General features: G+C 41.2%; 3 protein-coding genes across 6 annotated transcripts in view; 2 read left to right on the top strand and 1 right to left on the bottom strand.

The window, feature by feature from the left end:
* Nucleotides 1-3,463, top strand: part of LOC311264410 (cyclin-dependent kinase 17-like) — a 35,393-nt gene extending 31,930 nt beyond the window's left edge. Inside the window, exons 11-17 of the mRNA XM_084365257.1 lie at nt 203-323; nt 799-896; nt 1,060-1,165; nt 1,573-1,615; nt 1,818-1,908; nt 2,080-2,157; nt 3,132-3,463. Coding sequence (XP_084221383.1) covers nt 203-323; nt 799-896; nt 1,060-1,165; nt 1,573-1,615; nt 1,818-1,908; nt 2,080-2,157; nt 3,132-3,169 — 575 coding nt within the window. The 3' untranslated portion in view covers nt 3,170-3,463. The remainder of the gene's footprint in view (nt 1-202; nt 324-798; nt 897-1,059; nt 1,166-1,572; nt 1,616-1,817; nt 1,909-2,079; nt 2,158-3,131) is intronic.
* A 2,831-nt stretch (nt 3,464-6,294) lies between these two features.
* Nucleotides 6,295-27,217, bottom strand: LOC311264203 (ETS domain-containing protein Elk-3-like). Of its 4 annotated transcripts, none has more exons than XM_084364879.1 (7): nt 27,120-27,217; nt 25,436-25,502; nt 20,604-20,725; nt 10,897-11,105; nt 9,796-10,581; nt 7,936-8,058; nt 6,295-7,048 (listed from the first exon to the last, which is right to left on the bottom strand). In XM_084364879.1, exons 4-7 carry the CDS (start codon nt 11,101-11,103, stop codon nt 6,950-6,952), a joined length of 1,215 nt encoding a protein of 404 aa, XP_084221005.1. In that variant the 5' UTR covers nt 11,104-11,105; nt 20,604-20,725; nt 25,436-25,502; nt 27,120-27,217; the 3' UTR covers nt 6,295-6,949. The 4 variants fall into 4 exon arrangements, with proteins under 4 accessions (XP_084221005.1, XP_084221006.1, XP_084221007.1 ...); XM_084364880.1 differs by having other exon boundaries at nt 25,367-25,488; nt 27,120-27,208; XM_084364881.1 differs by having other exon boundaries at nt 25,436-25,488; nt 27,120-27,208.
* On the top strand, nt 17,626-24,687 carry hal (histidine ammonia-lyase). The gene is made up of 20 exons (XM_084364877.1): nt 17,626-18,011; nt 18,207-18,267; nt 18,506-18,533; nt 18,618-18,692; nt 18,783-18,855; nt 18,962-19,028; nt 19,280-19,317; nt 19,405-19,530; nt 19,679-19,818; nt 20,000-20,047; nt 20,410-20,557; nt 20,657-20,752; nt 21,298-21,356; nt 21,593-21,673; nt 21,809-21,874; nt 21,959-22,124; nt 22,339-22,473; nt 23,623-23,731; nt 23,860-23,929; nt 24,055-24,687. The coding sequence occupies exons 1-20, from the start codon at nt 17,765-17,767 to the stop codon at nt 24,184-24,186; spliced, it is 1,965 nt and encodes a 654-aa protein (XP_084221003.1). The 5' UTR covers nt 17,626-17,764; the 3' UTR covers nt 24,187-24,687.
* Nucleotides 27,218-27,845: the final 628 nt, after the last annotated feature.

Here is a 27,845-nt window from a genome sequence, read left to right as displayed (position 1 = left end):
TTGTGTGAACTCTATCCTTTTAAGATGAAAAGTAACACCCTTTTTGACATTTCTGAAGCTCATTCATCTGTATTTTTCAGCACTGCATGATGAAATTGAGCCTTGTTGAATATTTTGCAATTTGGAATGAAACCCGTTGAACGAGCTTCTTCCAAATGTGTCCATTGGATCTGTTTTAATTTCTCATATTTCTGCTACACAGGCCTGGCAAGGGCCAAGTCTGTGCCCACCAAGACGTACTCTAACGAGGTGGTAACGCTTTGGTATCGGCCTCCCGACGTGCTGCTGGGTTCCTCCGAGTACTCCACGCAGATAGACATGTGGTGAGTGGGCCTCACTCAACAGGGGTTATTTCAACTGTTAGAAAACACTGAGCGGACGCCTGGCTACTCTCTCTTTATGTTCATACGAGTGAGCACAGCGGCGGTAAAGAGACGGATCAAGAATTCCTGTCATGAATTTCTTTAGTGACACGTGATGAAATCACAGATGTTTGGAGCTTCTTTCATTTAATTGATGCTCTTACGGTGAGCAGCAGACAGGTGTCCTAATCCACAATGAAGAGACTTTGATGTGGCACATGGTTGTTAATGAACAAGCTGTTTTAACTCTGAGGGGTTTCTCTTAAACTTCAAAGTGCCCTGCTGCTTTCTTACATGAATTCCTGCCTCTTCCTTTCATATTCCACTCGTTGGACTGATTGAAACCAGCTGCTTTAATCAGAGAGTTTGCTCCAAAAAGTTTGAGATCTGTTGAGTTGAATCGCTGTTGAAGCTTCAGTCTGTGTCTTCCTGTCAGGGGTGTGGGCTGTATATTCTACGAGATGGCTGCCGGCAGGCCCCTGTTCCCTGGCTCCACAGTGGAGGACGAGCTGCACCTCATCTTCAGGCTGCTAGGTCAGTGCTGCCCCCTGCTGACAGGGAAGCACTTCAATCTTTTGAATATGATCCTTTAATCGCATTAACCCTGGCATGTAGCCCCCGTGGCAGCGTGAAAAGCCCCTCCAGCTGCCGTGCTAAAGCCTGACTCTAACAGGGTCGATTGAATGTCCCTCCACAGGCACTCCCACAGAAGACAGCTGGCCTGGAATATCCTCCATCGACGAGTTCAAGTCCTACAAGTTCCCCAAGTACAAAGCCCAGCCGCTCATTAACCATGCACCCAGGTGAGACGGGGAACGTCTACTTTTTTCCACTTTTTATGTCGGATATGATGTGCTACAGCTTATTAAATATTTATATGGCAATTATACGCCTTTACAGTTTGTTAACACTCCCCCCTCACCTCTCTTGTTAGCACTCTTATCATTGAAGACGGAAATGAGCAAATGTTTGAGCTCAGACCCAGGTATAAGAGCTGCTGCTGCATGTGGAGCTTTTTAGACTTTAGAGAGTTAGACGTTAGAGTTATTGGTATGTTTAGTTAGGAGTGTGTGCTCTGTGTCACTTCCTGTAAGGAAATCCTGTGGAATAGTTGACTCTGTTTCCTTCCTTACACTCGCCAGCATCTGTGCGTCACCCCTCCTCTACTGACCTCCCTCTCTCCTGCTCTCTCTCTTCCCCCTCCCTTCAGGTTGGACACTGATGGCATCGACCTGCTGATGTCATTCCTAAAAGTAAGTCTCACTATATCTGCCAGGCATGAATGTGATGTTAAAAGCGGTGTGACACATTTTGCAGCTATGTTCGGGCTGTATTTTTGGAAAGAAGAGCATCAGGGCTCGTCAACACGTTCACATTCAGTCACACAACGCTGACCCCATTTTTTAGTTGTTCTTCAATGACTTAAGGTTTCTTGTACTTCCCCTTCAATTTCAGTATGAGTCGAAAAAAAGGATCGCTGCTGATGAAGCAATGAGACAGCCGTACTTCAGGAGCCTGGGGCCACGTGTGCACGCGCTGCCAGAGAGTGAGTAATGAAATGGCAACACAGTAATGCAGACTTGGCAGGCTGCGCTAGGTACAACTTGAAGGATATTGCAGTGTACAGCAAGGATCAGTTACAGCCTCGTAACAAAGACACTATTCTCCTGGCAAGATGTGATTTCTGTTGCACTGACTGACTCTTAATGTCTGGCAGACACATCCATATTCACACTGAAGGAGGTCCAGCTGCAGCGAGATCCCGGCTACCGGAACTCATCGTACCCCGAGTCAGGTGAGGAATAACGGGGGAGTGAATTGCTTGTGTTTTCACTGTGAACCAGAGGGTTTTAAACTGTGAGGTGTGTCCCCCCTGGGGGCCACAGAAGAGGGGACGGGTAGGGAAGTGAGACAAAAATAATGCATGAGGTTAAAAGGACTGTTTGACTATTAACTCATATGTCGTATATGTACTTCTTTATTTTGTTTTATAACTGAATGCTTGAATATAATGTTTGATTTTATTATACTCATTAAAAATTAGCACTGACATGACATTTTACAGTATTTATAATGTTTGGCTCAATAAAAAGCCCGTATTAACTCAGTCATAGCTGAACATATTTTTATATTTAGTGTGACTTATCACTTGTCATGGATTTATTTATCTCTGTCCATCACAAATGGCGATCAAAACGACGACATGATTTTCCTCTACCTTTGTTCAAAGAGAGAGTCGCTAATTTTTATTTTCTGTATTCAAGCGGGAGAAAATGGCGAGCCAAGGAGCTTGAATGAGGCTACATGTTGTCTTTGCCGTATGCAAGTGTTAACTAAACAGGTTCCATCACGCAGTGAAGTTGGCGAGTCCAGCCCAGCGAACGAGCGACGATAATATCATCTTTTATGATATTTGGCAGGTCAATATCGTGATATCAAATTTTTAATATTGCCCAAGCCTACGCACGATATAGTAAGTGATCCAGTGCAAGCTGTGCAGGCTGCGTACAGGAACTCCTATCAGATAATTCTGCGTACTTTTAATGGTGCCAGTTTGCCCAAATGTGAATAAATGCGGTCCAAAAACAGGTCTCAAGTTGTAGCCCACAGCGTAACTCAATGAATTTGTGGCCATTAGACTTCTGCTTACAACCCTCAAAGCATCGAGGGAAGTGTTGTTCCAAAACTCGTCTCCCCACAGTGTCTGACTCTGAAATCCCCGCTGTAAAAAAACAGAATAATTTATACTTTGTCTTTGTTTCCCTTCAGGCAACGGAAAGAGCAGAAGACAAAGCATGCTGTTTTAGATTCTCTGGACTGTATTATTTTTTTTATTATTATTTGGGAAGGATGTCCTAGCTGTACAGTCTCGCCGATGGATCAGTAACCTGAGATGGATGTTGGCGTGGAGCATCATCATCTTCATCATCATCACTCCTCCCAACTTACTTGGGGAAACTTGTGTCCACAGTGCGATCGACCCCCCCCCCCTTTCGAGGTTTGGCCTGAACCTGGCCCAAAAGAGACATTTATATACTGTACATCTATATTTATTGAGAAGAGAATTTGCTGCTAAATACAACTACTGTCTAGAATTCTAACTGGCTCAGTCACTTTAATGAGTACATGCAATGTGTATAGATTTTTAATTTTTATTTTGAAGTGGTGGTATTTTTAGTGATATTTTTTGTCATTATTTCCATTTTCATGCATACAAAGCTCCACCTCAAAGCTCCTCAGTGTGTGTGTGTGCGCGCGAGTGAGTGAGTGAGTGCGTGTGTGTGTGTGTGTGTGGGCAGACGAGCAGAGGGATGTTTCTGTAGCAACTCAAAAGTGTGTCTGTTGCCACGGTGCTGCTCTCAGCTGCACCCATCATTTGTGACCATTTACTCTGAAGGTTTTTCGAGGCCAGCTTTGATAGAACTGATAATTTAATCCTAACTGGAGGATAATATGAGAGCAGTGCTGCCAAGCTCTGTGCAGAAAACATCACATTCTTGTCAGATGCTGGCGTATCATTCCAGGACGCTGTGGTCTCTGTCGTGACCAACGAACAAATGCAGTGGGGAAAAAAAGGCAACGCAGAATTATTAACAAGGGCATTACAGGATTAGTTACGCCTCCGAAATTCTTCAGAAGATATTTAAGTAGAGTGAACAAGCCTCTCATCCTTTTCCACCTCTGTCTGACACATAATCTCCTGCAGTCTTTTACAAAGCGGAGGTGCAAAGTGAGTGTTGAAAGCTGCCTCTGTGCGTTACAGATGTGTTCTCCTTTCTGCCATTCCCATCGCCATCAACTGTAAAAATGGATCCTTATCTTTTTTTTTTTCTGATTTGCCTCCATCATCGTGTTGCATGCCCGCTCTCTGTTGTATGAGGAAGCACACAGCCACTGAACTCCTAATTCAGGGAGCACTAGCTATAGTCCTGCCCCTAGTGAATACTGAGTCACGGTCTATTTAACAGTGTTACAAAGAGATGTTTTGTATGATATTCTTTAACTTTATTTGTGGATAATTGTTATTGGTGTGGGATTTCGTTGCAGATGCCCCTCCCATATTTGAGCTTTTTTTTTTTTTTTTCCAGATTAAAGAAAATAAAATCTAAAGTTTAAACAGAAATCATATGAACTGGTTTTGTTTTGTTTTCACCTGTGGGTCGTTCCAGGCCAACTCACCCAACTTTTCTCAGTTCGGGTCATGGAAAAAGAAAAAAAATGTTAAAACTGATAAGACTGAGTTCTTGGAGCCGATATAAAAGATATATTGACGGATATACACATATTTTTGCAGTGATCGATCAAATGTGGTGAAACAGGATATTTTACAGTTTAACAATAAACTTTGTTTCAGTTCACTGATTTCTGCACCATGTTCCTTAAAACCAAAAGGTTTGCATATATATGCTGCCCATATTGACTACACATATGCCAATACCGACATAACTGTGATAAACTGATAGATATATTACAGTTAGATATATTACACCATCATTTATGTTTTTAAATTTGCTAATTCTTCCTGCTTTTCACTGACTGTAATGTTACATTCAGTGGTTTTATTTCATAGGAAGATATTTGTACTGTTAAATTTAAGATTTTCTATCAGTATGACACCTAAAGAGACCGTTTTTTTTCAAGGAGCCTTAAAAAGAAGGGGTCATTACGTCACCAAATTTTGCTTTGTGGTGTCGGCTGTATTGAAGTCTGTGGGAGGTGCATAGAGAAACACACTAAAACCCAACATATCTCAAGTATGTCATATGACTTCTGATGAAGAAATGCCTCTAGAAAATGAAAGACCACACTTCAGAGAGTAGGTTAACCACTGATTTTTTTATTTTTTTAAATCTCTACGCTGTTCCCTCGATTTTGTTTGGGAAAGGCTCCTGTTCGCAGTGTAATTGTAGTCTCATCAGCTATATTTGGTGGGACCTGCCCCGTTTGGTTTGGTTTTAGTGTTTCTCCATGCGTCTCCCGGTAACTTCAATACAGCTGACAACACAATCTGGCACCAAAGAAAGATTCACCAACGTCATGACACTTCCTTCTTTTTTAGGTTCCTCGATTGGGTTCAGGAAATTTGCAAGTTACAGTTTGTAGTGGTTTGGTTTGTTGCACATTGGATGATGTCATCTTCTTCTTGGACAAAATATTTATCATAGTTCCTCATATCAATACAGATTATTTCACAACTTCAAACTTTTCCGAACTAATTCCTGACATCAGTTCAACCAAACTTGAAAAAACATTTCCATTAGTGCAGGCTCTTTTTTTTCTTACTGGCTTTTTTCAATCGTGCAGGGCTCCGTGATCTCACTCACATCAAACCGCTCGATGATGAAATTAATTGTGATTTCACTCTTTAAATACGTCAGATTATATCGCAATCCATTTTGCAATAATCTGCCCAAACTTGTTTTAGGTGGGATGAGCTCAGACTTGAGTCATTGATTTCCAACGCTACTAGTTGTCAGAAACAAGTTTGAAATTGTGAAATCATTTGTGCATTGAGCCAAGTTTTTTTCTCACGAAAATCCATGACATGACCCCTGTTGTACATTAGGGCTGCGACCAATGACTATTATTATTTTCTAATAGTCTTTTGATTATTTTCATGATTAATCGAGTAGTTGTTTGGTCAGAAAATGATGATCAATGTGTTTCCCAAAGCACAAGATGACGTCCTCAAATGTCTTGTTTTGTCCACAACCCAAAGATATTCAGTTTACTGTCACAGAGTAAAGAAACCAGAAAATATTCACATTTACCAAGTTGGACTTTTTTTCTTTACAAAAATGACTGAAATCAATTAATTGATTATCAAAATAGTTGGCAATTAATTTGATAGAGCTGCAACAAGTAACCAAATAGTTAATAGTCTACTGTGGATTTTGTTTTAGCTACTTTAAAATATTTAATTCAAAGTCACTCTGTTCAAGCATTCAATGCTTTGTTTATTGAAAATGACAGACATTCTTCACAATACAAAATTATACAGAATACAAACTGTATACCAAGTCCAGTATAAAAAAAAAGAACATTACAAGTGTTACAAAGGTTTTTCATTGATTTGAAATCTCGTCTTCATTAAAAGGTTTTGGGGAAAAAAAGGGTAACAAGGCACAGCCGGTACTATCTGAGAAGCATAGTGCATACAATACATACAAAACCATACAAGTGAAACGACTGCTTTCACATTGTGATGAACATTTAAGGAAAAAGATTTTAAAAAACAAAACAAGATTAAAACAACCAAGCTCTCTGCGCAGAATGAGCTGCTGGCTAGTCTTCTGCAGCTAGCTACACGTCACTACTGTCCACCGTGGACAGGGTCATGTGGAAATGTGCTGTTCTTTATCACAAAGAGCCAAGACGTCTCACAGACATCGTGGCGTATGGCTTTTACCAAGTGCTTTCAACCACTGGAATCTGAAGCAACGCAAGTGCAAAAAAAGTGAGGTCACATACTGTCTCGTAGGACTTTTCTGAAGCAAAATTTAACAGAGACCGCTGCTGCAGATGATGATAATGATGAGAAACTTTCGACAAGAGATGGATGAAGATGGTTTTTCACAGACCCTGGATCAGGATTTGTGGGTGGTGGGGGACAGGAGCAGAGAGGAGGGTGTTCCTTCCAGGTTTGGCAGGGGGACAGGCATGTGTCCGTTGATTAGGCTGGGGAACTGTGGAGGAAGAGAAAGGGGCTGAGAGTTAGCGGGGAGGGGACGGAGGCTCTCTGAAAGCTGCTTTCCGGTGAGGAACTGCAGCATTGTCACTGCGCTGGTTTCCTGTTTTTTTATTCATTGTGCTTCTTCCTTTTCGTCTCTGTCCCCTCTACCTCAACAACAGAAGGAGAAGTCAACACTATTTGTGCACAGAGAATCCGGTATAGTGTGTGTGCTTGTGAAGGGGGTGTGGTGTGTGTGTGTGTGTGTGTGTGTGTTTCACAAATGAGGAGCAGCTCTCAAACCAGTCCACCCTGTTCAAACCGCCTCCCCTGGGCTCAAACAGGAAGTATTCACAGGATTTCCTCTCCCTCTCACGAGTGCTGAAACAGGACACCTCTGCTGGACCTGCTTACTGAGTCTCGACTAGTTTCACAACCGTTGCCGTCTGCTATTTTGCAGATTTCAAAAACATCTTGTTTTTAAGTTTTCTGTCAAGTAAACATGCAAACATCTAGAAGATGAAGACCAGTTTTGCTTTAGACTGGCAATGAATGACAAGACATCATAAAAAGGGGATGATATTGTACATTATAGTCATATTGGTTATAAAAAAATAAATGATTCCTTATAAGTTGAGGCTATAAAACTGGAGCTGATCCTTTTATTACTTGTTGTAAATGTCTTAGAATTGACTCATCTTAATCTTTCCAGTCTTTTTAACAACAGCTGCTAAGAACGGGGATTTTGCAGCAGTGTTGATTTCACCTGCACCGCTTCACAACTTCCTCCTTGGCACCAACACTACCAGTAAACAATAATCCTTTGAGTTCTCATCCACAGCTATTTTTGGCCCTCTCTCTCTTCCTCTACTGAATGTGTCCACACCTGTATGTGCTTCTTACCTGGAAGAGGGAGCTGTGGCCCTGCAGCCGGGCGGGGCTGAGCGGGGCGACGGGGCTCAGGCTGCTCCAGAAGTGGATGCCTGACAACAGCGGACTGTGAGCCAGCAGCAAACCAGAGGGAGTCTGTGAGAGGGGGGGGTGGGGGAGACACAGAGGGAGGGAAGCTTCGTGTAAATACGAGAAACGAGTGAAGACAACATTTTTTTAAAAGAAAAACACTGGTTGGAGAGCGTTGCTCGGAGGGCTTCGGTAATGCGAAACATGCTGAAATGAAATGGTAAATGGACGTGCATTGGCGTTTGGAAAAACAAACTGATGGAGCAGGAAGGAAGTCTGTGGTTTCTCCCCCAGAATACAGGGGTGACGTGGGGAGGAGAGGAGGAGGTGGACAGTGGGGGTTGTTGTTGATTGGGAGGAGAGAGGGGAGGGGGGGTCCTCAAGCACGCCAACGAGAGAGAAAACATATGAAATCAATTTCTGCCTCCCTCTCCCCTGGTCTTCTCCCCCCTCCCCCCTACTTTCCCCTGTGTCACCTCAGAGAAGTGAGCCAGTGTTGCGAAGAGGGACCCAGCCCCGCTCCCATTATTAATGGAATTATTGGAGCATATGGCATCACTTAGGGCCTCTTCCCCCCTCTCATAGGTTGGACTTGCAGAAGATTTCTGTAAATCGCTCGTTTTCCTCTGATCTCACTTTTTGCGCCCTCATAAACAGACGGTGTGAGTGTGGCGTTAATGCCTTTCTCCGTGCATGCAGAAGTCTCTCATGTGGCATGAGTGATTTTTCTTTGCAACAGCTCCAACGTCAACACATTATTAACTGAAATAGGTTATGAAATAGCAGTTGATGCTTGCAGCAGAGCCTCTGGGGTTATGGCAAAGATAGAAACAAACCAAAATGTCCCGGCTGGATGAACCTGGTTCTAAATTTCACACAGAAAACGCCGTCCGACTCACAGCAGTCATCTCATTTGAAACTGGACAACCAGAAGAGGTTTAAATCCACTACTGAATTCACCACAGTTTACATTTTACACGCACTTTTATTTCTCAAACTTCAATTTAGACATATTTCTCGAAGGTCTGTTATTTGCAGCACGTAAACATTTGGGCAGTAATTTTGGCTTTAACCCCACAGAAATGTTTATCGAAGTTGTTTTAAAAGTTTTATCCAAAACCAAACACAGACAATGACTCATTAGTCTAAATTTGCTCAAAAATGTTCAAACACATATAAAATTGCTTTGTGACATTAACTTTTTCATACATTCTCTGTCTGTTTCTTGAGGATGTGTTGGCTCAAGTGACTACTGAAACAAATGCAGCAGTAGTCTTTCCACCGACACATGCCAGGCTGTGTCAGATGGCTCTCGCTGCTTTAGGGGCATTGACATCATACTCTGGATGGATCCCATCATCCCCCTGTGGCCAACCAGGCCACCACACACAAGGGACGGAAACAGATAGCATCACAGAATTATTCTCTTTCTGAGATTTGATTATTTTTCGGGGGCAGTGTATTTCAGCTGAGGCTGGCACAGAGTTACATGATCTCTACTGTACCTTCAATTACAGAGGGCAGAAATATGAGGACTTGGAAAAATGTGTCAAAGGGCGACGTTGAGGTGTGTAAACATGTCTCGACTGGATAGAGATGAAACCGGTTTGAGAGCCGCCTCCGGTTCTGTAGAATATCAAGGTTAACACATATCATATTCAAACATACACCGGGCATGTTGAATGGGTCACCAGTCCTTCAAAGTGCCAACGATCATGATCTAGAGTTTCTGAACCGCCTACTCATGCGTCTCTGAAGAGGCCGCTTGAACACACAAGCCATCACCTGGTTGAATCATCTCACCTGTGCTGTGAAGAAGGCAGGAGTGAGGGAGCCAGACGGCAGCGCCGGACTGTTGAGGGCGATGGAGCCGATGTCGCTCCCTGCGAGCAGCAGGGACGGTGCGGAGATCTCCAGAGCTTTGGGCTTTTTGCTTTTTGGTGGGAGTCCATCTCCTTGGTTACTACTACTACAAGTAGTAGAGCTACGTCTGCCACTGCTGCTGCTCTTCTCTGGAGGCTGCAGGGCTCGCTCCCTGTGCCCAGAGGAGAGGTTGAGGGGCTGAGCGCTCTGGTCAGAGTCCTCCTCCTCCTCCTCCTTGACTGCAGGGCTCCAGCTTCGACCGGAGTGAGAGGGTTGGGTGTGGGGAGAGGACGGGGAGTGAAGTCTGGATAACCTGGGGGAGACGAAGGACTCGGGCTTGACAGAGGGAGGGGAGCTCCTGTCACTGGCGTTTGTGCCAAAGCGGATGACGGAGCGCGGCTCCTCCTGGCGCTCCCGCAGGGCACGGAGCAGCTCCGGCTGGTTCTGCAGGGAGCTGATGCTGAAGGAGGAGTAGAGACCTGAGCGGAGGTAGTCGTTCCGACACTGCTGCACCCCCAGCGCTGCCAGGGTCCTCCTCTGGGCCTCCTCCTCCCCTTCCTCTTCCTCCTCTTCCTCTACCTCCAGCTCAGAGGCCTCTCCTTCCTGGAGGGGAAACCGTCCAGAAGCCAGGCCCATCTCCACGGCCTGGGGGTCCATCTTCAGGATCTCAGGGAAGGACACAAACTTATAGACAAACTTCTGGCCAATCACCTTCTTGATGATGTTCTGTGAAACAGACAAATGCCATTAATGACGAGGAAAATGAATCATGAAAATGAAAAGACACATGTCGTTCATCACGGGGCTGATGATAAATACTAGACTGAAAACAACTGTGTGTGTGAGCTACGTCACAGGCGGATGTCTACTGTGCATCTAATGAGAAAGAGGAAGTGGAAGCGGCTATCAGGGTAGATTGTGGGTTTAGTGAGAGGCACAACTATGAATCTGTTGTGGTACTTTCAGTAAGACGGACTGAAGAGTAGTTGGGTGTTACACAGAGCCAGTTCCTGCACATTAACCACAGTCAGTTTAAATCACCTTGTCATAGTAGTAGCGCAGGGCTCTGCTCAGCTTGTCGTAGTTCATGTTGGTCTTGTTCTTGCGCAGCCCCCACAGCTTCGCCACTTCCTCTGATTTGAGGAGCTTGAACTCTCCGTCCGTGGACGTCCAACATATCAGGTGCTTGTGACTTTGGTCCAGCAGCAGCTGCAGCAGGAACTGCCACAGAGTGATGGCACTGTCCATACCTGCAGCGAGGGAGGGATGAAAAGATTAAGCCCTCGTTGGTTATTTTTAACATTATCACATGATGTTGTCTCATATCTTCTTCCTGTGGACTTTTTCTCCGCTCAGAGGCGTCAGCTGACAGAGAAAAAGTACTAAAACTACCTCCTCCTATGCTACCTGCCAGATGCTACAATGACAGAATAAGCACAAACTCAAACCTCAAAAGGAGACAAGCTGGGTAGCTCTTTGCACCCTGCTGAGCTCATCACTTTGTAGATTTTACACCTGTGTAAACTAATTGTTGATAAGAAAAAACACACACCTTGTGCATTTAAAGGAGACTGCACAAAAAGAGCTGATGTTTCATCTTAATTAAAAGCCTATTTTCCTGATTTCTGTCTTGCCAGCGTTCTTTACCGCATACAGACTAAATAAGGTTACTGTCTGACGGGGGAACAGCCTGTTTGAGCTGTAACATGTGCTGTAAGGACGAGTGGACCGGTGATGAATAGAACAGTGTGTGTTAGAGAGTGTAGTGTAATGTAGCAGCAGCAGCAGAGGAGAAAAAAATATAAGGAGGAACAACAGCTCAAGCCAGAAATATGCTGCGGTTCAACCTGGCCCTCTCTCCACAGGAAGTATGACGGGCCCAGGGTGGGTTATTCCTTTAATAGAGGAATGTGCAGCCTCGAAGCTCCTGTCTGCCTGCTAGGAGCTCATATATTAATAGTGTGTGTGTGTGTGTGTGTGTGTGTGTCGCCACAGACAGTAACACCAGAGTACTGCTCAAAGGATTCATTGATTAGTCAAATGACAGATGATAAACTGGCAAACATATATTCAACTGATTAATTAAGGAAAAATGTCAAATATGAGAATTTGCTGCTTTTCTTAATGATTTATTGTTTCTTCCGCCAAGGGGGTTATGTTTTTGCCCGTGTCCGTTTGTTTGTTTGTTTGTTTGTTTGTTTGTTCCCAGCTGGCCACCAACCTCGTTGTGATCAGGGGTTGACCGATATGGCTTTTTCAGGGCCGATACAGATTCTTAGAAATTAAAGAGACTGAAAACTGATATTGGGCACTGATATTCACTCTTTGTGTCAACATTTCAACAACCAGTGATGAAATAAATTACAGTTTGCTCAAGTACAATTTTCAGGTACTTGAGTATTTCCATTTCCTGCTACTTTATACTTCCCCTACACATTTCTTTGATAACTTTTCATCACAGGGGGCCATAAGTCAATGTCAGGACAATGCCAACAAGACATCCAACACTGACACTTGGTTGGTTTTAAGTCATGGTGTTAAGTAACCAAAATTCAGCGTCTTCTAGATGTCTCGAACCAACGTTATCCGACGTAGAACGCCAACACTGCTCACGAGGTAAGTTTACCAAAACCACATTCAAAGTATTTCCAAAGTTGGAGGTTGATGTCAAGCCAACATTGGGTTTTGCTCAGACCAATTTTTATTTCTAATTTAAATTGAGAGTCTGTCCAATGTTGGAGTCCAACTTCCTGCTGATGTTAAACTTATGACTGGAGCCAGCTGGGTTGTCAACAGGATTACACAAAAACTACTGAAGGTGTTTCCACGAAACTTAGAGGATACGTCTTGGCCCAGAATAGACCCCATAAACCTGCAGGTGCAGATCTGCATAAATGGATGGATAGGGCTTATTAAGGTGGCTGGTATCTATGAGCGAGAACATTCTGATGGGGATCTAATAAAAATCTGGATCTAACAGATTTTAAATAGGTTTTATTTGATACTGGATTAGGCTTGATTCAATTGTATCGATTGTTGGGCCTTGGCAGAGGTATGCACTCTACTGAGTGCCATTCTAGTTGTAAACCGTTTCATAGTTTATCTGTAGTCTAAGTTACAGTTATTCTTAAATCATGAGACATTTACTATCCTAAATTATAATTCCCCCAACAAAAGGAGGAATATAATATTTTGACTTTCATCACATTTTTGGAAGTTGGAACAAAGATCGACTGTTTTTGATTGATTGTAATGTAGTGAGGCCAGTTTGATCATTGATTGATTATTAAGAGTTTTTAATCATCAAACCTAAAAGTATAAAATGTATTAAGCGGTTCCTTAAAACACAATCCTGTCAGCTCGGGTCTGTGTGCATCTATCCTCGGGGTCCTTGACATGAAAAAGTTTGCAAACCCCGAGTTTAGATAGATTTGAATTATTCATCCAGAGTTCTTCGTTGGCTGCTTGTGTGAGAAGTTTGGCTATTTATGTTAAATAAACAAGGTCACGAAGAAACACTCTAATTTGTCAAAGTAAGGCATCGATCACGTGTGGTTTCTGATTGATCTGACTGACTCATCTTGTAGTCTTTTCTGTCTGATGTGAAGATTAGTGACTGATGCTAAAAAACAATAACAGACAGGCCTTTCAACAGCCTCTGCCCAGAGAGGAGAGGCAGAGGGAGGGAGGGCCGAACTCATTTCCGACACTTGCCATCCCCTGAGTTTTCTATCTGCCATGTGAAACTACAAACCTGTCAAAGTCAGGACTTCCTCCTATTCTACTTCCAAGGACAAATAGTCAGGAGAGGGGATCCCACAGCAGGGGAGCATTTCCCTAGTCCTGCCACACTTCCCACAAAAATCCCAAAGGGAGAGGGTCAAACGATCGGATCATTGTCCCCTTTCCACAGCTCCACCCTTTAACCCACTCTGAACCCAGACTTTGGGTTTTGGCTTTTAAACACTTTGAAGCAAAAAAAAGAAGAAGTGAAGCCTGCCAACACAGGGCCGCTGAGCAGACAGGGCTACAATTAGGGCCAGTGTGACTTATAAACATTCACCTTTGCGAGATGCTGCAAATAGCACAGAGGAAATTCTGAAGTATGGAGCTGCTACTGTGGGTCAGAAAACACCTCAGAGGGGAGATTTTAAATATCATACGGTGATAATAACATCACTGCAGTTATATCACTACCACACAGAGATAAAAAAAACCCCACACATGAGATAACTACAGCCTCTGTTAGACATTGTATAACTCTTTCTAGGAATATTACAGGAGCATTGTGGTGGTTTTTGGTCGGTGATCAGGAGCCCTGCTGCGGATGCTCGGACTGAGAAAGTCGCTGTGCGCACAAAGCCATCCAGTGTGTTGGCTGAACGGAAACTCCTAATGAGATTAGATGGTGTGTGTGCAGACATTACTTAGCCATGACTAAATCTGCTCTCTTCCTGTTCGCAGACGGTGGAAAATCCAGCAAGGGGCCCGCAAGAAAAGCATCTCTAAACAAGCTACAAGTTTGTTTTTGCATGTTTTTGGTTTTTTTTGTTGTTGTTGTTGTCGTAAGGGAGGATACAGTTTGTATCCGGGACTTGAAGTTGCAGTAACATCGGTCTGGATCGCTCTTCTTGCCCCACTGACTCATTTTCAAGATGTTGCTCGGACCGGAAGACGGCACGATTGTGTCCGTGTCTAAATGTTTTAACTATCCCTGCTTTAAAACTTCAAAAACACACTCGATCCAAAGACTTCAACACACAGGGGGGGAAACTTTACACCAAAGACGATTCATTTGGAGTTTGAAAACAGTCGCTAATACGACTAATCATGCCTCATTTTATCCCGTACGAGCCACCGATGAGCCAACAAAGCGCTGCTCATACATAACAAACATGTCAGGTTGTTGTTTCTTACCTGCGATCTCTCACTCGGTCTTTTCCCTCCGTGAAACTTTACGGTGAAGCTGGTGTGATTCCTTGTTTTTCCATGCTTACTTCTGGTCTACACAGTTGTGCTGGACTGAAATAGGATCCTGGGCTTTTTCTCTTTCTGAGCAGGAAGTTGGAGCAGGCAGACACAGAGCCGGCTCACTTCCTCTCCCCGACGATTCCCCAGGCAGTTTGCCGTCTGTGTAAACACACTTTTCCTCCCCTCCTCTTCTCCTCTGCCTGCCCGCTGACGGCCAGCAGTAGGCCTACTCCGTGTCGGCACACATGTGGTGTTAGAATCTCCTACAGACCGTAAACTGACATCATCAGTACCGCGAGCCTACTGCGATGCTTTCACGTACGACTCGTTACTTCAATCACTCGACATTCACAGACACAAAAAAGTCACGCGCTTGTCCTATTTTCATAACGTGCGACGTTAAGTTGCACTGAATCAGCGTCAGAGTGTGGGGATGCTTCGTCTGAAGTCAAACAGCAGCAGTCATACTTGAGTAGAAGTAGAGATGTTATGTTGAAATATGAGTTTGGTAAAAGTGAAAGTCGCCAATACAAATAAAACTTGAGTAAAAGTCTTTAAGTATCTAGTATTAAATGTATTCCAGCATCAAAAGTAATTCTCTGTATATAAAGTACACATAAAAGTAAATTTTACTTATATTTACATGTATGTGTGCATCTGACTGATTATCAGATCCAATATTCAGCATTTTTCTGAATATCAAAATCAGTGTTGTTTTTATGAATGACGATCAAATACTTTTAAAATGAGCTACTTTGGCCCTAATGCAGCATGCAATTCAAGAATCAAGATTTCTTTATTGTCATTATGCCTAGGTACAATGAAACTTTGTTTGACGTTCTCTGCGCAGTAAAATAAAACAACTTAAAAGACATGTAACAATAAACAGGATGTAGCGTAAAGACAAATATAACAGAAAAACAATGAATAAGTAAAAGCAACATTCTGCAAAGTAAATACTAACTTAAGTTATTAAATAAATGTAGTGAGTAAAAAGTACAATATCTGCTCAGAAATGTAGTCGAGTGGAAGTCTGAAGTAGCAGTACTTAAGTGTAGTACTTGAGTAAATGTACTTGAGTGAATATACTTGAGTAAATATATATATATATATATATATATATATATATACATATATATATATATATATATACATATATATATATATATATATATATATATATATATATATATATATATATATATATATATATAAATATATGACCGGGCTCACACAGCAGCACAAGAGATAGACAAATAGGTAAGAAAAGAGAGAAGTTACTTAATAAACTAAATTAAATTAGAAATTAAAGGAATTAAATACATTAGATACAACTATATTCTATATGCAGTATTAACTACTATACCTATGTATGACTGTATATGAATTGTGAAAATATGAGCAAAAAATGAGTACAATTGCACAACTCTGAAGTCTTCATATTTTGACTTGTCATACTGTAATACTCATACGATAATGCCTATCATGTTAATTGTATGTATATATGTACATTATTTTTAATATATTAATAATATTTTCAATTTTAGTATGTATATATATTTTTAATTTTCTGTTTGTTTTTTGTGTCCTAAATTATTGTGAGAAAAATTGAAAATCAATACATTTAAGAAAAAAGGCACATTCAGGAACTGCTTTTTAGAGCGCAACCGATATGTTTGGCTTGGCCAACCACAGATATATCAATATCAATGTATACACTGTCCAATAAGCGCTGAGTCTAAACTTTTTGAAGTTATTTTTGCCTTGATTTGATAGTAGGAATAAAATAGGAATAGCAAAGATCTTCAGCTGGCATGAATTAGTGATGTTGCAAATACATGTTACATACATGGTACTCGGCTAAGACCACTTGGTCTAAAGGGACACCAGAGATGTTTATGTGTGGGCAGAAAGATTTAAAGTTTAAGTAGAATTGCATGTCTCATTTTTTCTTAGGGAAATAAAAACTTTTGGCATTAAAGATTTATTGTGCCACATTTAAGACAGAACAGATTTCGAGCTCTTTTGTTTCTCAGTTTGTTTAGGTGTATGGCCTCTCAGTAGGCCAGAGGTAATGTTACACTGTAGATCTGATGAAATACGCTTGGCTAGTTTGTTTTAGGACCTGTGTACCTGTGCAGGTCAAGCAGTGCATGTAGTAGTGATATGTAGTTATGTGTTTGCAATATTTGACCTGAGTACAAATGTTTGTTTGTAATAACATCCAGCTGACTGGCTGAATGTTTGTTCTGTAATGTATGTTTTTTTTATTATTATTATGAAACAGTGTAACTTTAATATAACCTCATCTAAAGAGTAATTTGGGATTAGTTTAAGGTTTGGTCTTGATTTTGATGAGTCTTTACAGAAAAATCGGATGTAATTGCATCATAAGATTAAATTGTTGCACCACTACCACTAACAGTACGCTGAATCATCAAGTTGAATTGCAAATGTTTATCATGTTGTCTCCACCACCACCACCACAGCATTTACACACACATATGAAATGTCTGACAGCAAGTGAAGGCATCAGTAGGCATTCAAATTTCCTTGATTTTGTTGCTGTTTGTTTGAAGAAATAACAGGTTTGGTTGTTACACTTTAAGTAAAATACAGTTATACTTTAATTAATTAATGAGGCTTGTATAAAAAAATTCAACCTTCAACCTTCACTTAACCCGTTTGGCTCCTTCACCTAAACAAATCCATTTTTGTCGCTGCCGATGCATATTTGTGTGTAAATCACGTGAACGCAACATGTCTACAAATCTCAGTGAGCAACCTGTGGAGGTCAGTGGTCCCCAGCGGTGTGACAACGAGGAGGCGTGGCTCTCCAGCGGTGCGTCTGATTGGCGGCTGAACTTCAGGCGGCTGGACGTGGTACCTTGGAGAGCGGCGAGCAGCGCTCACTGCAGCAGAGTCCGGCTGATGCGCAATGCCTCGTTTTACTGTCCACATCCGAGATGAGTGGCTGGCAGTGCCCTGCCGGGATACCTCCAACACCATTCAGTGGCTCGGCCAGGAAGCTCTCAAACGTTACATAAAGAACAAACCCGACAACGGCGGCATCACGGCCGTAAAGGACACTCGCTTCATGGTGCGCAGGTGCCAGAGTTTGGGTTTGTTGGACGCGGATGACACCATCCAGGATGTACTGGAGGATAATGACTTTGTCGAGATTGGTAATGACTGTATGCAGTTAAAATATCAGAAATGTATGCACCACATTTGTGGGACATTGGGGATGTTTTACCACTAGCTGTGCGTAATTGCGCATGGTCGGTTACAAACGAAGGGTATGCGACATTAAATGTAATTACATTATCTAACAATAAGAGAAAGTACTTACAATGTGTATCATAATCCTGTATTTACAGCTATTGAAGGAGACACCATGTCTCCTGACTTTATCCCGTGTGAGCCTGGAGTTTCTCATCTGTATCCTTAAACCTGCTTAGTATTTGTGCCATATTAACTACAATGACTACTTTTGTTTTTAATCATAAACTCTGTTTCTGTTCAAGATATTATACTGTTTTGAAATATGGGTAATAATAACTTTTGAAGGGATAAAATAAATCAAGAGTCATATATTTAATAACATCAGGTTTTATAAAAATCCAGTGTAGGACAACCATGTTTTTGCTGAAAGTTCCTTAATCCGACTGTGAAACAGTACAGCAGCATACAGAGAACCAGGAGAAGTAAGTGTATAATTATTCTCTGTTAAAATTTTAAACATGTGGGACCGACTACTACTACTGTGTAACACGAGTCTCCCTGTGCAGTATATCTCCCTGGACGGAAACAGCCTGACATCGACAGATCTGGTCAATTTAGGAAGGGGACTCTACAAGATAAAGGTAATGATCGACAATTGTATTTGTTGTCATGGCTCCTCTGTGCTAATCTTTAACTTTAACCTAATCATTCCCTCTGCCAACATTGTTCAGCTGACTGCAGAGGCAGAAAGGAAGGTTGTGCAAGCCAGAGAACTTTTGGACACCATTGTCAAAGAAAACAAAGGTAAAGATGACATAAGAAAGACCGTCTTTGATGTTTACCAGCTACTGTACACAGAAATCAGTGATCCGGTCTGACTTATCTGTATCTCTTGTCTCTTTCCCTCCAGTCGTCTATGGAATCACAACAGGTTTTGGGAAATTTGCCCGAACTGTCATTCCTGTCAGCAAGCTCAAGTAAAGACAATATTTCCATAACCTCTGGGTTCCACATGCACCCAAAAATCTGTCAAGCGCGACTAAATATTTTTGTTGGTCGCACCGGCGCGCCTGAAATTTAGCATGTCTAATTTTAAAAGTTAGGATCACCAGTGCAACCAGTTTTGTTTGTCTTGAGCTCTGATTTTCTTTGTCAACATCAGATCTTCTGTTGGAGAATAAGTCGTTATTATGCGCTGATTGCTGGCTATTCACTTCTCGTTCCACAGGGAGCTGCAGGAGAACTTGGTGCGCTCACACTCAGCAGGTAATGCAACTCTGTAAAGCTCACTCACTAGTTAAGATTGTCTGACAAAGAGTTTCAGCATCATCAGTGTTATGTTACTGTTTTTAGGTGTGGGAAACCCGCTGAGCCCGGAAAGAACCCGCATGCTACTCGCACTGAGGATCAATGTTCTGGCCAAAGGGCACAGCGGAATTTCTCTGGAAACCCTTCATGCCATGATCCAAGCATTCAACGGTAAACCACTGACCTCATTTTACCTTAGCTGACCTGGGATATCAGCTTCAGTTCAGTCGACTACTGATAACTTCCTTTAGGGATCAATATGGGGGAAGCTGACTGCTATATATCTGATTTTCATCTGCAACTCACTTTGCCCCTGCAGCCTCCTGCCTCTCCTTTGTCCCAGAGAAGGGAACAGTGGGTGCCAGTGGAGACCTGGCACCCCTTTCTCACCTGGCCCTGGGGCTGATGGGAGAGGGTAAAATGTGGTCTCCCAAGAGCGGATGGGCAGATGCCAAATATGTAAGAAAGAGTTGTCATAATGACTTTTACATTGTTGTAAAACAATGACTTGCTTAATGCTACAGGAAATGTGCATTTTGCCTGTAAGAGTGAAAGGTTGCGAGGTCCAATCGGACAACGTGTTTGCTTTTTGATGATCCCATAACCTTTTACATGTTTTTCCCCTTTCATCTCTGGCCAGGTCCTGGAGGCACACGGACTGAAGCCAATATCACTAAAGCCTAAAGAGGTAATGTTTAAAACCAACCGTGCTCTCTCATATTTGAATGACCTGCACTAAAATGACCCAGGGTTCACTGAGAACACATTGTGGTTTCTCAGATACAGAGTTTAAAAGAACAAAAACAGTGTTTACTACTTATTGCATTCTCCTAGTGGCCTTATTAACAACACAATGTTATTTCTTTAAGATAGCTGAGTCTCATCCCCAGATAATCAAATATTGATGCTTTGGGTTGTCAGTTGGGTGGGACGCCAACCCAAAGCGTCAGTATTTGATGATCTGGGAATGAAACTCTTTCTCCAGGAAGCTACATTCTGTTGCTTTAAGTGAAAAATACATCCATCTCACTGTCAGCCTGTCCCACACAGGGTCTTGCTCTGATCAATGGGACCCAGATGATCACCTCTATGGGGGCGGAAGCCGTGGAGCGAGCCCTGGCGATCGCTCAACAGGCAGACATCGTTGCTGCTCTGACTCTGGAGGTGCTAAAAGGAACCACCAAGGCCTTTGATAGTGGTGAGCAGCGGCAGCAGCAAGAAAATCACAAAACAGAAATATTTACCTCAAACTTCAGGGTTTCTGTATCCGTTTTCATTTTCCGGTCTCCTCCTGCAGACATCCACACACTGCGTCCTCACCCAGGCCAGATAGAGGTGGCCCAGCGCTTCCGCTCGTTGCTGGACTCTGATCACCATCCGTCCCAGATTGCAGGTCAGAGGACAGACCCAGATTTTAAAACAAACAGAGCTCCAACGATTAGTCAATTAATAAATTAGCTGCCATTTTTTTTTTTATAATCAATTAAATGTTAAGTCATTTTTCAAACAAAGATGTCAAACATCAGCTGTTTACAGCTTCCTACATGTAAGGATTTTCTGATTGTCTTTGTCACTTAGGACAATAAACAGAGTCTTTGGGTTGTTTTTATTGTTGGTTGGGCAAAATTATAAAATTGAAGAATTCACTTTGGGCTCTGAGTAATTATGAGGAGCATATTTAACAATTTCTTGACATTTTAAAGAGTGATAGTGACAATAATCGACAGATTAATTGATACTGAAAATAATCATTGTTGCTGCCCTCAAAACAGACAAATAACATTACATTATATATTAATCACGCATAGGTATTGTTATACACTTAATATCTGAGCAGCTCTGTTGCCTCATAGTGAAAGGATCCTGTGTTCATGCCTTCATAGCACCCGTAAACATGTAGTACTTAATGTGTGTCTTGGTGTTGGTATGTTTCTCCAGAGAGCCACCGCTTCTGTGACAGAGTCCAGGATGCCTACACCATGCGGTGTTGTCCTCAGGTAACCTCAAGTCGGGTTTATTCATATATCCCGTAATCACATGTTTCTCCTTTAAGACTTTACAATCTGTGCACCCTCGATGCTCACTCTCTCAATTTTGGAAAAGGAAAAACTCTGTGGTGGTCTCTTGTGATAGGTCCCATATGAGTCCTGAAGCAGAGCATTCAGGTAGTTGGAACTGGAGTAAGAGTGTGTAAAGTATTCAGTTGTTCCTGAGCATACCCTTCTGTTTACAGGTTCATGGAGTCACCAATGACACAATCAAATTTGTCCAGAACATCATCAATACAGAAATCAACAGCGCCACCGACAATCCTGTATCCTTCCCTGGTATAAAGACGAGAAAACAAGATGGTTTACACTTTTTTTTCTCTGTACTCAAATTAGTTCAACCACAAAGGTTTCCCCATAAATTGTCAGACTTGATTTATTTTTCTTAACGGCCCTCTAAGATGGTATTTGCGGAAAGAGGTGAGACCATTTCAGGTGGGAATTTCCACGGTGAATACCCAGCTAAGGTACACACGTTTGTGACTCATAAAACATCTTCTTTGTTGTGGATTTTGTTCTCGTCTTTTTCATTGCCCCTTCTTCTCTCTTAGGCTCTGGACTTTCTAGCCATTGCAGTCCATGAGCTGGCCTCAATCAGTGAGAGGAGGATTGAAAGGTTGTGTAACCCGTCTCTGAGTGAGCTGCCTGCCTTCCTCGTCAATGAGGGAGGACTCAACTCAGGATTCATGATTGCTCATTGCACTGCTGCTGCTTTGGGTTAGTGTGCAAAGAAATACAATAAAATGGAGCATGATTATCAGGAAAGATAATGATATGTCGTTACTAAGCAGATTCAATAGATTTTAATATAGAATAAAGGCTTTCAGCTAGAATGTTTTTAACAAAAGATTCATGGTTAAACATTATTTTATTTTATATTTTTTATAATTATCTATATTCATGTCTCAGCATCCATTTTTGTACTCTCTAGTTTCAGAGAATAAAGTTTTGTGTCATCCATCGTCTGTGGACTCCTTGTCCACCAGTGCTGCCACAGAAGACCATGTGTCCATGGGAGGCTGGGCTGCGAGGAAGGCCCTGAGGGTCATAGAGCACGTGGAGCAAGGTGTTTTGACACAGAAATGGACATCGAGTGCTGAACACAGTGATGTTATTACATTAAAAATAGAATTTATTCAGCTTTGGTTTTCTAATGTGGGTGCCGTAGGACTTTACACTGGCATCAAATGAACCAATCCATCCAAGACCAAAATGACTGAAACACTGAATAAATCAATAACTAACATTAAAGCAATAGTAAAGCATTCACAGTTACTCAAGCTGCTTAAGTTCAGTGGTCATTGCCTCCAGCAGTTTTTTAGAAAAGATCTGATAATCATTACATTTTAATTAATCTTTAAAAGCAACAAAAAGGAACATCCTGATGCCTCTGCCACAAAAAGGTGCAAAGGTTAAAATGGAGGAAACCGTGCCAGTGTACACATCTGTGTATAAAAACTGCATCAGCAAAAATTTTCATGGTTATGAATCAATTATTCACTCATTTAGTGGATTTAGTGGTTAACCATGAAACTAGGTCAATTCAAAGTCAATGCCCCCTTTCCAATTTGAAAATATTTTTGACAAGCTAAAGCCAACAGCTGTAAAGACTACAGAGGTCTTTCAACCTCTAATAACTGTTTCTGGCTGTATAGGATCTTAAATGATATTGGAAGAGTATTGTGAGTTTTGTTGAGTCCAGTAGCTACCCTACATGGACATAATAAAATATCTGATTTATCTGACACTCCCATGTTATTCATATAAAAAAATATAATACATCCATTCAGGTTGCAAGCCTGATTCAACACAACCTCTACATCCTCTGACCAGAATCAAAACATTTTCAAAATAAATCTCAAAGACGCTTCACAAAAGAAACCAACAAAATGATTTATAATTGAAGAAGTGTTGAAGCCTTTCTAGAGCTCCATTTGTGATTTGATAATCCTATATTAGTTAATGTCATGTCTACTTTAGTTAAGCTAATGCGTCCATGTGACTTTACAGCAAACAAAGGATTGTCATTCAACATCCCGAAACTAGCAACATTAGTTATCGTGTAACATTTTAATTTCGTGACCAAAATAATTACCAATAAAAAGTGGACTGAACTAAATAAGACATTTAAAATAGTATTCTTTAGCAAACAAACTCAAAAGGTGAATTATTTAGAAACATTTTGCCAGATCTAACTGATGTTTCCTGTGATCAGTCCTTGCTATAGAGCTGTTGGCGGCCTGTCAGGGTATCGAGTTCCTCCGCCCACTCCGTACCACCACTCCACTGGAGAGGGTCTATGACCTTGTGCGCAGTGTTGTCAAGTAAGTCAAACAGATGTGGCCAATGTACACAACTTTCAGTCTGCTGAAATGATGTGCGGGATAGTTAATATTTATCCACTGTTCCACTTCTGGCTGTCTCATAATCTCAACTGTTCTGCCTCTAACAGACCATGGATCAAAGACAGATTCATGTCTCCAGACATCGAAGCCGTTCACCGTCTTCTAATTGACCAGAAGGCAAGTGTCAGGTCTCATGGAGGAAGTCGTGTCATACCGATTTCTGGCTGTAAAATGTGTATAATGAATGTAAACATCGAGGAAAATTGATCATTTAAAATGACATGTTTACATTTTCTACTTAGGTGTGGAATGTGGCCAAACCATATATTGACAAGTATCAGTCAGAGTACATCCCAGAGTCCCGTCCCGTCTCTCCCACTGCCTTCTCTCTGGACTCTCCAGCATCACCGAGGAAGCGTGTTCGTCTTGAGTGAAAGGATGTCCAATTATTGTTATTTTGCAATAGCTAAAATTAAAAACATCTTTTATTGACACTTTTGTGGATTCCAATGAACACCAACCAAAATCTTTGACTGAAGATGCAACGTTGTTTTGACCACTGTAAACTAAATTAATACTTTGATTTCTGACATAAACGTTTTTAATCCTGGAGGATATCTTAATTTAAGAACTGGGTTTGCTTTATATATATTTCTCTAGTAATTATCGGGTATCAAACGTACGCTACACCACTGTGCACTAGAATTGTATTTATCTAAACTTTGTTGTCCCTTTAAAATGTGCCTAATTTAGTTTTTATTGCTGCATGACTACCTCAGCCATTGTGTACCATTTTCATATCAAATATTTTTAATGATGTAGCACAAACAATGCTAAGATTAAATGTTTTTTCCTGGTGTAATTATATGAAAGTTTAAATGATTGTCATCTTAAATGAAATAAATCCCCAACAAGAATAAAAGTTTTTAAAGCTGCATTCTTTAACTGTGTGGATGATTGTATTAACCCTGCTTGTTTGTACATTTACTATAAAGTCAAACAGTAATGGTAATATTAGTTACAATATCAGTACTTATATAATCTACTATCACTGTTCATCATTACGATATTAGGTAATATTATTATAGAAACCCGTAGAGTGTGAGACACCGTGCAGCTACAACATGTCAGAGAAGTGATAGCAAAGAAAACCCATCATTAATTTTATAAATCTTTATATGAAATAAGTTAAGTGTTGTAGGTGTATCTGTTTCACTGTCACCTGATTTGGCATGAAGCTTCTGATTAACTGAAGGGGAACAAGCGGGACAGCTGGAGCCAACAAATGTTGAGTGTATTTGCTTGAAAAATGACTGAAAACACTGATCCATTGTCAAAATAGTTGCTGACTGATATTCTGCTGATCAATTCATTAATCGACTAATTGATTCAGTTTAAATGATCTGTTATGTAAAGGTCAAATAAAATATACCTTCATAAACAAAGTTCCCCCTTCTGTTTGGTATCAGATGAGCAAAACTGAAACAATGACTATCAGCCTGTGATTCATTAGCAGTACATCTGTTCACCAAAAGCTATCTAATTACTTTTCAGTCAAGTATCTAATTTGCATATTCGCTCAGTGATAACAGAGAGGAATGTGTTTACACTCACCCTGCTTTTGTTCGCTGTGTGTGTTGAACAAAACAAGGGAAGCTTCTAGTCCAGTTAAACAGCTCTTACCTGTCCTGGCTGAGAAGCCACCCTGCCACCTTGAGGTGCTGTGAGGAAGGAACCTGTGGAAAATAAACTGGTATGTCACCAGGAAAGGCAGCGTTGGTCAACAAATTCAAAGGTTACACAAACAGATAGTAACATGGGGCAGAAGTTTGCTGTGCACAGAAATAGCTCAATCTTACAATACAGAACTTATAATTGTGTGTTTAGCCTATTTTTTTTTTCATTTGATCCAACACAAACACAGGCCGAGTCTACAACACGCACTGATTAAACCTAGAAGACTGTCTGTTACAGGTAACACCAGAACAAAAACAATGCCAACATTGTTGATTGTGTTTATGTGCAAACATTTATGAGCACTAATGTACATACGTCTAGTGTTGTTAGATGGCATATCAAGCCTGCAATTGTTTCAAACCATCCAATTATCCATATAATCAGGGTAATACGGTCGTATGTGTTTTGGGGAGAACTTTCTAAACTCTATAATGGTTGAATCTACTTTGTAGTTGTTAGGTTTAACATTTGATGTTCATTTTAAATGATGTAACAATTCAGCCTTGCAGTCCGCAGGCTGCAGGACAGCACATGTTCTCCATAATCATCCAACAAAAGAAATCAGCATACATTGAGGACAACAGAACAAGAAATTAACCTCATTCTCAATTTCATGTTTAATGTTTGTCTAAATTATATTTCACATGAGGATCTACAGTATAGCTGTCCTTTATGAAACAGTAGGTTTGTATTTTTTGCTTAGACAGTATATAAACAGACCATTTTTCTTTATACATGAGAAAATGAATGATAAATCATTGAAACAGAATAAGGATTTCGACACTTTTGCCCAGGGATGACCATGATGACCACTTAAATATCTGTGTAGTGGGTCATTATCAGACATCTCCACAAGTCTATTCCGTTATAAGTAAGCCTAGAAAAGTCCATGAGAGCAGGGCAGGATGTTGCCAATAAAATCCTTACCCTAATTTACGGAATTCGTTGTCAATTGTCTCTCTCTATAGAGATGGCTGATATATTATATGATATTGTTATATATATTATGATGATATTATAAATGGATTATACGGTTCAAGAAAAATAAAAACGTGTCTCCTTCGAGCCGGATTCGAACCAGCGACCTAAGGATTTCAGCATTGACGCCTCTACAGTCCTCCGCTCTACCAACTGAGCTATCGAAGGGACGATGTCAATGCGGTCCCCATTACGGATTTTAAAGCTGGCCTCTCTAATCTGAAAAGATATTACCATTTTTGTCAAATAATGTTGCTCCTCGTTACGTTTTGTCTTAAGCCACTAAACAAAAGTCCGTCCACACGCTAGCTAATGCGAATTAGCGTACCGAATGTTCGCTAGCTAGCTAGCTAACGCTAACCAACTAACACTTTCAACGGATGTGTAGTTATTACTAACGCCATCTCTGACTAAATACGCTAGTTTTATTCGAAAACACCGCCATGCACAAATAAATCATCCAAAGTTAATGCCGGTAATGTTAGTTAATGCTAAAGCTAGGTTCGAGTTAGTTAGCTAGCTGTTATGCTTAGCTAGGTAAGTTACCTGTAGTTCCTCTCATACGTAGACAACAAACAGCACGCACACTCTCAGACCCTAAAAGAAACTCTTGTCAAACATGGGAAAACTTATTAAGGTGAAGTTAGCCTACCTCTGCCCCCCAGCTGTGGTGGCTCTCTGGATTAATACAAGGTGTGATGTCACTAAAAAGCCCAACTCCACTTGACACACAAAGTCCTTTATCAAGAAAACATCCACTGTTATCAGAGATGGTTTGCTCTGTCTCTTTGCCCAGTCGTTTTTTTTCTATACCTACCCAGGTCTCGAACCAGCAACCCACATCACAGTGATGGGTTGACTGCTACTTTGTTTTTCTTTGCTTTGCCAAATTTCAACAGATTTCTTTCTTACCTGTTGCTGGAATACAAAACAAAAGGTTTAACACATATAGCAGTAAGGTCTACATCTACATCTTAAGTCACTGTTTACTGTAATATGCATTGTGTGCTTGTTTCACAGTATGTTTGCAGTGAGCAGCTCAGGCAGGTTATCCTGCAGCCAACACAAGAGAAGAGGTAGTCTAACTAAAACCTTCATGTCTGAGGTCAGAACAAAGTTACACCACATACCACTCTGACCTAACAGGTCACAGTCACTGATTATCAGCTTGCATCACTAGGCCTGATGCTTAACAACATAATTTCATTGTTACTGTAACTGTAATCAACAAAAATAACTGTCATCAATCAGTCCAGGACAGCTTTAAAAGGAGTAATTACAGTAGTTTTTTTCAAATTTAGCCACTAGGCATCTGTTAAACACCTTGAAGACATTTGAGTCATGGTTAAGCCACTGAACAACGGGCACTTTAGTTCCT

Source organism: Pagrus pagrus (assembly GCF_965226575.1).
Source record: "Pagrus pagrus genome assembly, chromosome: 10".
Lineage (NCBI taxonomy): Eukaryota > Metazoa > Chordata > Actinopteri > Spariformes > Sparidae > Pagrus > Pagrus pagrus.
This window is presented reverse-complemented; position numbering and strand designations above follow the sequence as displayed.